We start from the raw sequence: 14,949 nt of genomic DNA on the forward strand, positions 1-14,949 counted from the left end.
CTGAGCTAAATTCCCAGCCTACGCACCGTTATTTTATGTACATTAAAATGAGAAATTATTGCCATTTTCAAGGGAAAGAAGTCATTTGACAAGCCTTTTGATGGAAGAAGTATACTAATTTCAGAGCTGTTACAATGTAGATTTAAAAGTGCCTTTTAGAATTGATGAACTCAAATGCTGTTTCCATTCCCAAAGAACATGTTTGCAATACTGCCTGTCATATTATGAAATTGTATTTTATGGTTACTGAAATCTAGATAGAGCAGGAAGCTATCATTTGTACAGCTAGGTAATATAAACTATTGATACACATTTAATAAGACATCATTATTAAATTATCCTTTATAGCAAGATTACTTTATTATAAGGATTACCTGAGACAGAATGATTAGACAGGGTCTCACCATGCAGTTCTGGACTTGCCTTGAACTCAGCTGTGTAGCCCAGGCTGGCCTTGAACTCGAGCCAGTCCCCCTGTCTCAATCTCCTGAGTGCTGGGATTATAGGCATGCCCTACCATGCCTGATGCTGGGTTCCTTTTTAAAGCAGTTTTAAGTTTTTATATATGTGTGTGTGTGTGTGTGTGTGTGTGTGTATAATATGTATATATATTATATATGTGTATATATATTATATGTGTATATATATTATATGTGTGTATATATAATATATGTGTATATATATTATATATGTATATATATTATATGTGTGTATATATATGCTCTGTATTGCTCCATAGAAATCATTTCATTGATTCAGTTAATGTTTGAAGTTGTTATTCCTGGCAAAATTAGTTGCATATAAGAAATTATGTAAACCCCTGCCTTTGACTTTTGGGAATATGAATCTGAGACTGTTTGGGGGGAATGGTACAGCTAATTTTATATTTTTGGAGTGGAGTGGAGGTTAATTCTATTACATGTTTTATAGAAGATGAATCAGTCTAAGATAACCAGCTGTTCTTAATTGAGTATTTGGGGCTATTTCTGTTACCTGGTTATTTTTCTAACACATAAGCCACTTGATCCTGCTTATAATGAAAAGCAAGCAGGCACTCTGATTGAGAGGAAAAAGCCTTTCCCTTCATTTTTTTTTGGGGGGGCGTGCAGGGTACCGGAGATCAAACTCGGGTCCTTGTGCTTGCAAGGCAGGCGGCGAAACCACTGAGCTAAATCCCCAGCCCTCCCTTTCATTTTTTTTAGGTCAGGGAAATTGAGAATGAGTGTTGTGGCTGATAGATCATATACCCGCATGATCCTGGATCTTTAAATATTGCCTGACAACTATAATATTTATTGCCTTGTACTCCAGTGGGCTTCCAGATTATGACCTATAACAGTTCAAAGATAGAACTCGTTGTTGCTGTCTTTTTAGAAAGTGTATGGCTTCATTTGGGTGGCTTTTTTTCTCAACTCAATAAGGAAATGAGATATAAAACAGTATATTAAACAAAAATAACAGTAGCCAATTTGACTTCACTTTTTTAAAGCTAAACATTCTTTTAAAAAAGGAAAAGCACATAATTGAATTAGTCATGAAAATATTAAATGTTTGCAGTAGCTTTGGAATGTGTCATTATAATATGGATAATGTAGGATATTTTGAAACGTAATTTTTGGAATTTTATTAGATGGCTCATTGTATGAGTTGCTAAATAGTAAAAGCTACCTGAATCCTGAGACAGTTTTTCTACTCTTACATTTTTTATTTATATTACTTTTTTCTAAAGACCTTACAATCATTGTACTTAGTCCATAAACTTGTATCAGTTTATCCTTCAGGTTACTTGTACCTACTGTCACATATGTTACAAAAACTAAATGGAGATGTTCAGACCGAGAACTTTGGTGATTATTAAACAGTTGAAATTTTTCTTTAAATAGAGGCGAGCGCTAACTTGCAACCCTGCTGTCTCAGCCCCTCTGTCGGGCCTGCACACCATGCCTGGCTAAAAGGGCTGCTTCTCAATTGTGGCCCAGGAAACTGACATGCTGGTGGGGATGTGGAAATCAGCCAAGAACTTGGTCAATTAAAATAAGTTTTTCTGGGCCAGGGATTTAGCTCAGTGGTGCCACCGCCTGCCTCGAAAGCGCAAGGTCCTGAGTTCGATCCTTGGTACCACAAAAAAACCAAAAATAATAAGTTTTTTCAAAATTAATCCAGTGATTAGTTGACCAGTTAATCAAATAGTTGATTTGTTAGGAAAAATACGTACTTGTGGAAAATAAGTTGCTTTGTCTTGACTTCGTTACAAGTTAGTTGGTATTATTTCCTGATACAACTCTCTGTCATTGGTGCTTGGTCAGTGAGTGTAGTTCCTATGTCCATTTCAGTAGGAACATTTTCTGTTTTTTAAAATGTATCATTTAATATTTTTAAAGAACCAAAATGTTATGTTAACTACAATAACTTAGAAAGCACATCCACAAAAAAAAGAAATTATTTTTCCACTAGTGATTACCATTGTTAAAACTTTAGGATATACCCTTTCATTGTACAGATATGTGTATTGCACTTTTAAAAGAATATTTCTGCATTTTCTGCGTGACTACACTACTTTATGTTTAATCTGTACTCTTTGCTTCTAACTTTGGCTGTTTTAAACAACAGTTTATATGCTCCCTCTCTAATCTTTTATATGACTGATGTTTACTATTCAGAGCTTTTAAAATCATATTAGGTTGCTTATAAATATTACTTGTCAAGAACTATTAGATTACATGTTTTGTTTTGTTTTTTCCCCAGTAACGGGGATCGAAATCAGGACCTTGTGCTTGCCAGGCAGGCACGGTGCCACTGAGCCACATTCCTAGATTACACGTTTAATAGACTACTGATAGCAGTAAAAGTTTCAAAATATCCCCTAAAATACAACCTTTTCTACCTAAAAATAATTCCATTGATGTCTGTAACATCTTTTCATTGCCTCCTGTGCTTGAGGAGCAAGTGCTTTAAAGTACTGATGTCATTTATTTAAATTTGAGGCCTGTAGGTATTTTTACTTTACATTCTCCACTCCCCACTGTTCTTCAGGAACAGAAGCCACCTCCGTTATCTTTGTTCTTCAGGCCAAACACTGCTGGTGCTCAGACTGGCACTTAGAGCTTGTGGCATTCTTCACCCTTCCTTCCCCTGTTATAGTAAAGTGATTGCTGTTTTCCAGCCTGCTCTGTCCAAAACACACACAAGTGTCATCCCAAACAGTAGATCTGTCTCTTTAGCATCTGGTTACAGAAGACAGCATCTGTAGCTGTCAAAATATTAGCTCTACAGTCTCCCAAGGCAGAATTTGGTTTCCAGAGCAAGGCCTCGAAAGTATTCTGCAAGTCCTTCAAAGAAGTTTTTGAATTAAATGTTAAAAAGGTACAAACACTGATGTTAAGGATGATGTCATGCATGCATTTTATGTTGTAATTCATTTACTAATTGAGTAGGATATTTTTGTTCTTAAATAATTTTCATTAGTGAATTAGGTTAACGTGTCTGTCCATGTTTATTTTAGGGTTTTTGTCACAAAAATCAAATTGTTCTTTCAAACTTTATCCCCTAGTGCAGGCTGTGGAAGGACGGGCGCCATCTGTGCCATCGATTATACCTGGAACTTACTAAAAGCGGGGGTAAGGACAACTCTTACGCAGCACTCTTGTCCACCCAGTGTGTGAGAACGTCAGGCTTAGCTGCACAGAATGAGAGCATGTGTTTTGTCACACATGCCACTGTTTCAGAGTTAGTTTTACCATGTAAGAAATAAAAGATTTGAAAAGGAAGCTGAGGCAGGAGGGTCATTGCAAGTTCAAGGCCAGCCTGAACTACATAGCAAGACCCTGTCTCAAAAATATGTAAAGGTAGGGCCAGGGATTTAGCTAAGTGGTTCTGCCGCCTGCCTCGCAAGCACAAGGGCCCAAGTTTGATCCCCAGTACCAAAAAAAAAAAAAAACCATAAAGGTATAAACATCTTACATTTCCTTGAGCTGCCGTACCGGGCAGTGTGCTGTTCCGGGGGAATGAATACTTGGCTCTGGGATAGGAACTTGGGCCTTTTCTATTTACTCTAGGTTTAAGTGTGCTACAGTCAGTAAATATTTATTCCTGCTGGAGATATTACAGTGCAGTGGTTACAGATGCTGACTGTGGGGCCAGACTGTGCAGATTAAAGTTCTAGCTCTCATCTACCATCTGGGAGGCTTCAGTTCATTATTAGTTTTCATTACTCTTGCTGTTTGGGTTGTTGTTTCTACCACTGGGGTTTTCAGTCAATTGTGTTTGATAAGGTGGAAGATACACAGATAAGTTGGCACAGCCCTCGTTCTATTACAGATTTGAGAAACTGAGAAACAGGTTTCTTCACTGTAATATTCCATAATACATTCATTTTCTTTTTTTTCTTTTTTTTTCTCGTTACCTGGAATCGAACTCGGATCCTTGCACTTGTGCAGCAGGTGGTAAAACCACTGAGCTAAATCCCCGGCCCAATACATTCATTTTCTGTGCATTAGGGACACACTTTTAATCCTTAGTAGATTTATAGTTTCTCTATGTCAGTCTATGTGTTGAAAAAATAGTCATTACAGTGTTTAGTTTCTCTTCTCTTGTCCTTTTTTTTCCTTCCCCTTTCTCCCTTTTTTGCCTCCCTGGGTTTTTTGGGGCATTTTTTTGGTACTGGGGATCAAACTCGGGACCTTGCATTTGCAAGACAGTGGCAGAACCCCTGAGCTAAATCCCAGGCCCTGGGAAGAGGCATTTAAATGAATGCAAGCCAACAAAATTTCAGAAGCTTCTTCAGAATTTTGAAATGTTCAAAACGTTTTGGAAGTAGTATATTTTGATCATAGTCCCCATTTGACTGAATTTGTCTTTAACATTAATATAATCTTAGGCTGTAGGTGTGAGCTGATGGGAAAATCTCTGGATGTCTATAAAGACTTCAGAGTTGTAAACTTGCAAATCATTTTTAACTTAACTTTTCTTATCACTCCAAAATACTGTTGTTTTTCCCCAAGTTCTAATAGTTCTGCTTCAGTAAAGCTCAACATCACAAACATCTTTTTGATAGAAAAGTTAGCAGACTGTCAGTACACTGATGGCGAGATTGCCTGGTGCCGTTGTCGCGGTTCCACGTGTACAGGAGTTGTCTGGACAGCTTCATGGTCATTCAGAGCCTGTGGGGTCTGCATTCTTACCAGCTCCTGTCACGGGTCATTGCAGAGCCAGGCTGGAGGCACTGGCCCGAAGAGGAAATCAGACCTTTACTGTGTTGACAGTGTGATCCCAAATACCTTTATCTTCTTCTCCCCTTCCATCTCTTTTTCCACAAGAAGTTCTCAGTTCCTTAGTTAGATAAGCCGCACGTGGAGTCTGCTGTGCCTGTGTGTATTTCCTGCACTAATTGTCACCCATCCAGCTCCCGGCTGCACTGCTGAGGACCAAGCTGGCTGTGTGTCCACAGTACCACCCACGGTGTCTGATACCCAACAGGTGGCATCTAGCACCTGCTAGTTGACGAGTATTTTGCTGTTTTCTTGATGTTGTCGAAAATTGATAAATGTCTATACTAAATTCTTTGTTTTAGAAAATACCAGAGGAATTTAATGTATTTAATTTAATACAAGAAATGAGAACACAACGACATTCTGCAGTTCAAACAAAGGTATAATTGTTTATTTCACTTTATAAGCAATTTTTTTTATTAAATGCTTCCTCGTTTTATTTAAATCTTTCCCCCATTTATCATTTATCTTCCTAATAGGAGCAGTATGAGCTTGTTCATAGAGCTATTGCACAACTGTTTGAAAAACAGCTTCAATTGTATGAAATTCATGGAGCCCAGAAAATTACTGATGAAGGGGTAAGTTTTCTTGACCTATGAATTTTGGCATAATTTTACTTTTGAACAAGATGTGCTATTTAGCTTGATTGTTAAATTGTGTTTTAACATGAGATTATCCATGTCAGGTACTATTTTTATCTAACCTATATTAACTCATTTCCTTCTTCCATTTTCTGTCTCTAGCATGATGGATTTTTAATGACTCTAGTACAAGTTAAATAATGTAAAAGAGGCAGGAGGGAAAGTGTGAGATAGATATCTCCTTAAGAAGGAAGATCTTAGGTCAAAAGTCATACTAAATTATTGTTTTAAATATAAATCACTTCTTAAAATTTTTATTGTTCTCTTCTACCCCCACCTAATTAATGTAAGTTGATTCTATGTGAATTTTATTTTGTTCTTGGCATGAAATTTTATAGCCATTTGCATATACTCTGCTTTTTAATTAAGCAGACTCATGGCGCTACCATTAATAAGTTCCTTTTTTCGTATGTTGTAATTCAATATCATTTTAGCCTTAAGAGATCTTATTAGATGTTCAAACTTGTGACCTGACAGAAAATACTGTTTTTCATTTTTCTCTTTTCAAATAGTTTATTTTGTTTTTATATAAAATCACCTTGTCCTTGAAGGTATTGAGCTATATTCTTGGTAGAATTTTTTCACATCTTTATCATTGAACCTGTGAGTTGCAGAATTTTATAACCTTTGTTTTCCTTTTTCCCCATGAAATGATTGTGTCCATTTCCCAGAATATTTGTTTACAGTATCTTCGCTTGAGGAATGACAGATTTGTTACCTAAACTGTGGTCTCAGTGCATTAAGTTAACCTCATTTTGGCCATTGATATGTGGGTTTCTGTGTTTACTTTATCCGCCAGTGACAGCTGTAGGTTTGAAAGTTTACATCCATGGCCTTTTCCCTTCATTGACATAAGGGCTGCCGTGCAAGTAGTCCTTACGTGTTGCCCTCTCTTTTCCCTTTAGCTCAATTAAAGCCTGTCATATAACCTATCGTGTTTATGGGCAAATATTTTATAATATGGAATAGAATGTTTATTCTTTTTTTTTCCCCTTGGTACCAGGGATCAAACTCAGGCCCTTGCTCTTGTGAGTCAGGTGTGGTGCCACTGAGCTAAATCCCCAGCCCAATTCTTTTGTATAATTTATATAAAAGGAGATGTTCACTATTTCCAAATGCTGAGTAATCAATATGCTTTTCTTTAAACATTAAAAATGTTATTTCATAAATGTAAGATTAACTTCAAATTAGGGTTCTTCATCCCAGGCCTTCGCCCTCCCCGGCTCAGAGGGGCACTGCTCTGCCTGGCAGCTCTCTGTGTCAGGCTGTCCATAAGTGATGGTGCTCCGAACGGCCCTGAGAAGTTGTAGTTTCTGTTTTCTTTAGTTAGAAGTTGTTTGCAGTAACGTAAAGGGAAAGAAGTTGCCACAAGGGGTATGGTAGAAATGGTTGTTTTTTGTTTTTGTTTTGAGATGAGGTTTTGCCGTGTTGCCCAGACTGGCCTCAGACTGCTGGACTTAAGCAGTCCTCCTGCTTCAGCCTCCCAAGTAGCTGGTATTTTAGCAAGTACCATCGTGGCCAGTGAGAAATGCCATTTGATACAAAAACAGCACAAATGAACATAAAAGAGTGTTAAAGTTTCTTATTGATAGTATATGCACACGGCTTTTTAAAAGAATTATCTAAGATGTAAGTAAGGGTGAAAATCTTGCTGTCTGATCCAGAAATAAAGTAGCCTGGGTAGGACACTATAAAGTACTTCCTGAGAATCCAGTACCCCATGGCAGCCTTTGTAACCGTTCCACAGCTCCCCTCTTCACAACTTTAATTCTCTAAGATTCTGTAGCTGTCTGGACTTTGGATCATCAGTGGTGAGGATGTCATTGCTCCTGGGACCACAAGAACCAAGGATGTCCTGGGATGGGCTGCTCCTCCTTTTGGAGATCTGTGTAATTGGTGATCTAAGAGCTGTGTTCCTTAATAGGGTACAGCACCCCGTGTCTTGACAGAGGAAGAGTGGGCAAGGAATTTTTAAAACAATGCTAGGACCTGTTTTAAAAGTGCCAGGCAGTAGTGGAAGTCACGACAGTGTAACCCTGTCCTCCTGGTAATAGTGGTTCCTGAAAACAAGCTGTCTTCTTGGATGTTTGTTTTCTTGGGCAACCTGTTTTTGTAGAGAAGCATTTCACATGCACTGACGTACAGTTGATCTTTTCAGTAATTGGTGATGGGCTCTGTTTGGATACAGATCTGTGCTGTTAGAAATTTGGTCCTTCAGGCTAAAATCCAGAGCCAGAATTTAAGACACATTTTGTTATTTGGCAGAATTGGCATTGTTTTAAAAATTTTAAAGCCAGAAATAATTTAGTTGAAATCTGAGAACAGGAAGTTCTTTTTCTCCTTTTAGTGAAGCTTTTATTTTCCCATAGCAGAATGAAATTACCACTGAAAACACGGTCAGCTCCATAGATACTGAAAAGCAAGATTCTCCTCCTCCAAAGCCCCCACGGACTCGCAGGTGTGTCTTTCAACATTTTCTTTGAAAGGGTACTTGTATTTTTACTGGCCATTAATTCTAATAGCAAATTTTCATATTTCAAAATGACTTACATGCTATTATTCTTTTTCTTAGGATGTACATATGTGTGGCAGTTGATTGCTACTGTTGTATTAATATTTTTGTTACATTTGAAAGAATGTCAATAGTGTACTGTATACCCACAAATGTAGTAGTATACCCACAACTGGACTAGTTTTTATACATGTTGAAATTTTGCTGCTCTAACGATTTCCATTGTCTTGTAATGAGTAAACCAGTAATATGCTTGCCAAAGATCCTGTGCAGGTAGAAAAAGGTATGTGCAGGTGAATAATTCCATTGTAGCAAAGATGGACTTGTTTCTCTTGGTGCTTTTACCACCCTCACTTATAATTGTTAAAAGGACTCGTTATCTTTCCCCGCCGCCCCCGCCCTCTTTCTTTTCTGGGCAGCTATAGGTGCCAGAGTGGAATTACAAAGGGATTTTGCTGTGTTTTTTGTTTGGAGCTGGGGACTGAACCCAGGGCCTCCAACATGCAAAGCACATGTTGTTCCACTGAGCCCTCCCTCAGCCCTGGCATCTGGGGTGGTTTTGTTTTGCAGCCCTAGGGGTTGAACCTAAGCCTGGGCAAGTGCTGCCATTGAGCTACCTTCCCAGCACTTTAAAAAAAATTTTTTTTTTTCAGACAGTCTCTCTAAGTTGCTCAGGCTGGCCTCAAACCTTTGATCTTCCTCCCTAAGCAAGGGATTACAGGCGTGTGCCACCATGGCCTTGCTGAAGTTTTGGGCCTTTAAAGTGCTGTATTCTGACTTCACGGTTGTTAGTTCTTGTTCTTCCATAATCTTTCCGTCACATTTAGAATTATTCCTATATTATTCAAAGGAAAGAAATTTTTCCAAATTTCCATAAAACATTAGTTTGAGACAAAAGTTATATGATGTTTCATATTAAGACTTGGTCAAATTAAATGTAAATTTTCTTTATTGTAAAGGCCAAACTTGAAGCATGAAATTCTAGACCTTCACAGCATGACTTCATTCTGCCTTTCTTGCCTTATTTTTCAATGTCTTTCAGTACTCCTTAGGGACCTAAATGTTGTGTTCATTGTTTATTGTTTCTTGGGATGGGAGAATGCCTAGCATGGGACAGGACCCCAAATATTTTGTTTTATTTGAGAGAGGTAAAAGAAATGCCAGAACAGGTGAATTAAGAATAATATTTAGGATAAGAATTACACAAGTCATATTGTAGTATCTACTTGGTCAACCTTAGTACTATTTGGTTTTGGGGTTTTGGGGGGGTTTTTTGAGACAAGTTCTCGCTGTGTACTTCAGACTGGCCTTTACCTCACTATGTAGCCCAGGCTGTCTTTGAACTCACAATGATCCTCTTGCCTCAGGGATCACTGGCATGTGCTGCTGTGCCCAGCTTATTTGCAGATCTTTCGCTTCAGTTTAAAATGAACGTTTGTCAGTATACAGGAATATCGGTGTGTAACTTCCTGTGCTGTGTGTGACTGGGCTTGTCATTTTTGTGCACATGTAAGTACTGTATAAGCATCTTACACTTTGTTTCAAAAGACTTTACAGACACATACAGGAAAAAAATTAAAAATCTGGGCTGGGGATTTAGCTCAGTGGTTTCACCATCTGCTGCGTAACCGCAAGGATCCAAGTTCGATCCCCAGTACCAAAATAAATAAAGATAATAAGAAAGAGAGAGAGAGAGAGAGAAAAGAAAGAAAGAATGAATTAAAAATCTGGTAGTGTAACTATCAGCCAAACTTCAGTACCCAAAAACAAACCTAATAGGTACCTCTCAACATCATGCACAGGTTACTACTTCTTAAGGCTTTAACAGAACTATGGGGTAAACAACACATTTAACTGTGGCCTCTCCCCCAGACTCCCTAAATAAATATAACAAACATAGACAATTGGAGGGGAAGTGATAGCACATTTGAACAGAGGAAAGCATATTGGCTAACAAACAGATACAACAGACTAGAGAGAGCTAACACTTACTTTCTTATAGGTGAGGAAAGCCACTAAGGAGTGAGATGGTTCTCAAAGAACACCCCTCAAAGGCTCCTGGATTTCCTGGCAGGTGCACCTTCCCAGACCCTGGTGTATTCAGCACTAGGGGATTTGCTATGCACGCACCAGGCCTGTAAGCCACAGAGACGTTGGCCCGGCTCCTAGGGGTTCCTGGTCCCTTGCTATTAAGCAAGAGCCTGCATGTGCAGTGGGGAGGTCCCCAGCATCTGACTTGGCTTCTAGAGTCCTGCCTTGTAGGGACATGTGCTAATACTTCTCTTGAACAGCCAGCCCACCCACCCAAGGGAGGAAGTCTGCAGGGGTGGCAGGGGTGGCCCATCAATGCTGCTGCAAGTGTTACGCCAAGTCACCATCCAGCGAGACAGCCACCCGCCCACAGTCCTCGCCTCACAACGTACACTTTCTCCAGTCTTTTTAATCAACCCATTCTTAAAGGTGAATAGAAGCACCTGGATGTAGTACCACTCACCTGTGACCCCAGCATTCTAGCAGGCTGCGGAGGGAAGATCGAGTTGTAGCTCAGGCTAGGCGATGTAGAGACTCACCAAAACCTATCTCAAAATTCAAAGGGTGCCCCCTGACCCACCTCTCCGAGCTCAGAGGAGGTAATCCGTGCAGGCACCAACAGCCCCCCCTCCAGTCGAAATGAGAAAACACATAAATAAGTCTCAAAACCAGACATCCAGATCACCTACAGCAACCCCAAAGGGAAATGAGGAGGAACACTCTGATACTCAACCACCTGGACCCACTGAACTGGCAACAAAAGGGGATCTGGAAAAAATGAAATCAGAAATAATTTCTCAGATAACAGGAGAAATTATGCTCGTAGTGCAAGACATGATTAATAAATCTAGAGAGGAGCTCAGGAACATGATGGAATCCCAACATAGGAAACAAATGGAATCCATAAAACAGATGCAAATAGATTTCCAGGAGATGAAAACCTCCATTGAAAGTCTACACAGCAGAATGAGCCGATGAGAGGACAGAATTTCAGATATAGAAGATAAGATGGCAATTAATGATCAGGAAAAGAAAAATTGCTTCAAAATTATAAGGGAACATGAGAAATCAATCCAGCAGCTGCTAGATGATGCAAAGAATAACATAAGACTGATTGGGGTCAGTGAAGAAACAGGAGAGAGTGCAGATGACATAAAAAAAACTTTACAGAAGTAATGGCAGAAAACTTCCCAAGCAGGACAAAAGAGCTTGACATACAGATAAGTGAGGCATATAAGACTCCAAATAGCCTTGATCAAAAAAATCTACACATAGGCATATAATTGTTAAGATTCCAGAAACTCAACAGAAGAATAAAGTTCTACAAGCAGTTAGAGAAAAGAAACAAATCACATACAAAGGAAAGTCCATCAGAATCACAGCAGACTTCTCAACACAAACCACCAAGGCAAGAAGAGCTTGGAGCGACATATTCCAAGCCCTAAAAGAAAACAGCCTCCAACCCAGATTGATGTACCCTGCAAAACTATCTTTCAAAATGGATGGAGAAATAAGATACTTTCATGACAAGGAGCACCTTAGGAACTTCGTGAATACCAAACCAGCACTCCAAAGAATTTTACACAATATCCTCGGAACACACATTGAGGATCACAACCCCAGGAAGCAAAGCAGAATGAACCCATCTGGCATGACAACAAATTAAATGTAAAGGAGGAGAACGCAACAAAAAGAAAAAGTCATGGCAATGACAAGTCAATACGTTTCAGCTATAACCATCAATGTTAATGGTCTCAATTCACCAATCAAAAGAAATAGACTGGCAGAATGGGTCAAGAAGCAAAATCCAACAATATGCTGCATACAAGAAACACACTTAATTCAAAAGGAAACTCATAGACTGAAAGTTAAAAGGTGGAAAACAATATTCCATGTGACGGAAACCCAAAAAAAAGCAGGAGTAGCTATCCTCTTGGCAGATCAAGTAGATTTCAAACCAACACTGATTAAGAGAGATGAAGAAGGACACTACATCCTTGTAAAGGGAACGATCCAACAGGAAGAGATGACAATCACAAATATCTATGCACCAAACACTAGTGCACCCAACTATATAAAACAAATACTAACGGACATGAAAAGTCATATATGCACTAATACAATTGTAGTGGGGGACCTCAACACCCCACTGTCACAAATAGATAGATCAACTAGACAAAATATAAGTAATGAAATACTAGCACTCAATCAAACTCTTAAACAAATGAACTTAACAGATGTTTACAGAGTCTTCCACCCCACAAAATCAGAATACACATTCTTCTCAGCTGCACATGGGTCATTCTCCAAAAAAGACCACATACTCACACATAGAACATGTTTAAGTAAGTGCAAAGGAATTGAATTATCCCCTGTATATTATCAGACCATAGTGTGATGAAATTGGAGATCTATAGCAAAAGAAACTTGAAAAATTTCATAAACACGTGGAAATTGAACAACACAGTTTTGAATAACCAATGGGTCACAGAGGAAATTAAAGAAGAAATCAGATAGTTCCTTCAATTAAATGACAGTGACAATACAACATACCGGAATCTGTGGGACACAATGAAAGCAGTCTTATGAGGGAAATTCATAGCAGTGAATATGCATATTAGGAAAACAGAGCGTGCCCAATTAAACAACCTGTTGCTGAACCTCAAGCTTCTAGAAAAAGGAGCGGGACAACCCCAGAGCTCTTACAAAGGAGGAAGTTATAAAGATCACAGGAGAAATCAATGCAATGGAGACTAAGAGAACAATACAAAAAATCAGTGAAGCCAAGAGTTGGTTCTTCAAAAGAATCAACAAAATTGACAAACCCTTAGCCAACCTTATCAGAAAAAGGAAAGAAAAGGCCCAAATCCATGCAATTAGGAATGAAAAGGGTGAAATTACAACAGACCGAGCAGAAATCCAGATGATCATCAATACCTACTTCCAGAACCTATATGCCAATAAGATGGACAACACAGAAGGAATGGACAGATTCCTAGATACATATGAATTACCAAAGTTGAAGAAAGAAGACCTAAAAATTCTGAACAACCCAATATTAACCAATGAAATTGAAAATGTAATTAAAAACTTATCAACTAAGAAAAGCCCAGGCCCTGATGGCTTCACTGCTGAATTCTACAAGACATTTAGAGAGGAACTACTGCCACTACTGTTGAAACTCTTCAATGAAATTGAAAGGGAAGCAATACTCCCAAATTCATTCCTGGAAGCAAGCATCCCCTTGATCCCCAAAGTAGAGAAAGACCCAACCGAAAAAGAGAACTATAGGCCAATCTCCCTAATGAACATAGATGCAAAAATCCTTAATAAGATACTGGCAAACAGAATGCAGAAGATCATCAAGAAGATCATACACCCTGATCAAGTGGGATTCCTCCCAGGTATGCAGGGATGGTTCAACATACGCAAATCAATCAATGTAATACACTGTATCAATAGAGCTAAGGACAAAACCATATGATTATCTCCATAGACACAGAAAAACCATTTGACAAAATCCAACATGCATATATGATAAAAACCCTACAAAAAATTGGAATAGATGGTCTCTACCTCAAATTGATAAAAGCCATCTATGAAAAACCAACAACCAATATCATACTAAATGGTCAAAAACTGAAATCCTTCACAATCAAATCAGGAACAAGACAAGGATGTCCACTATCACCACTCTTGTTGAATATAGTTCTGGAAACATTAGCCACGGCAGTTAGACCACAGAAAGAAATAAAAGGAATAAAGATAGGAAATGAAGAAGTCAAATTCTCATTATTTACAGATGACATGATACTGTATATAGAAGACCCCAAGAACTCCACCAAAAGTCTTCTGGACTTAATAACCAAATTCAGTCAAGTAGCTGGTTACAAGGTCAACACACAAAAATCAATAGCTTTCCTCTACACCAATGACAGACTCACTGAGAAATAGGGCAAATAATTCCTTTCACACTAGCATCCAAAAAACTGAAATACCTAGGAATCAACCTAACAAAAGAAATCAAAGACCTCTTCTCTGAAAACTATGGCACTCTGAAAAGAGAGATTGAAGATGATATCAGAAAATGGACAGACATCCCCTGCTTCTGGGTAGGAAGGATCAATATAGTGAAAATGGCCATACTTCCAAAACTGCTATATAGATTTAATGTAATTCCAATTGAGATCCCAGCAGCATACTTCATGGACCTTGAGAGAACAATCCAAAAATTCATTTGGAACAAGAAGAGACCCAGAATAGCAAAAGCAATTCTAGGTAACAGAGACATGGCAGGGGGTATCACAATCCCCAACCTGCAACTATACTATAAAGCTACTGTGATAAAAACAGCATGGTACTGTCAAAGAAACAGACCTGAGGACCAGTGGAACAGATTAGAAGATGCAGATACAACGCCAGACATACGCAGCCATCTCATCTTCGACAAGGGAGCCAAACACCCTCACTGGAGGAAAGAGAGCCTCTTTAATAAATG

The 14,949-nt window shown here is 38.7% G+C and overlaps 1 protein-coding gene across 3 annotated transcripts in view; it reads left to right on the forward strand.

The window, feature by feature from the left end:
- Positions 1 to 14,949, forward strand: part of Ptpn12 (protein tyrosine phosphatase non-receptor type 12) — a 97,323-nt gene that overhangs the window by 54,526 nt on the left and 27,848 nt on the right. For 2 of the 3 annotated variants that reach the window (XM_004839736.3, XM_021253963.2), the window contains exons 9-12: positions 3,551 to 3,617; positions 5,570 to 5,647; positions 5,747 to 5,845; positions 8,278 to 8,366. In XM_004839736.3, coding sequence (XP_004839793.1) covers positions 3,551 to 3,617; positions 5,570 to 5,647; positions 5,747 to 5,845; positions 8,278 to 8,366 — 333 coding nt within the window. The remainder of the gene's footprint in view (positions 1 to 3,550; positions 3,618 to 5,569; positions 5,648 to 5,746; positions 5,846 to 8,277; positions 8,367 to 14,949) is intronic. The other variant, XM_004839737.3, reaches the window with a different exon arrangement.

The sequence above is a fragment of the Heterocephalus glaber genome, unplaced genomic scaffold, assembly GCF_053883595.1.
Source record: "Heterocephalus glaber isolate CG9 unplaced genomic scaffold, H.glaber_assembly_v1.0 deba00000676, whole genome shotgun sequence".
Lineage (NCBI taxonomy): Eukaryota > Metazoa > Chordata > Mammalia > Rodentia > Bathyergidae > Heterocephalus > Heterocephalus glaber.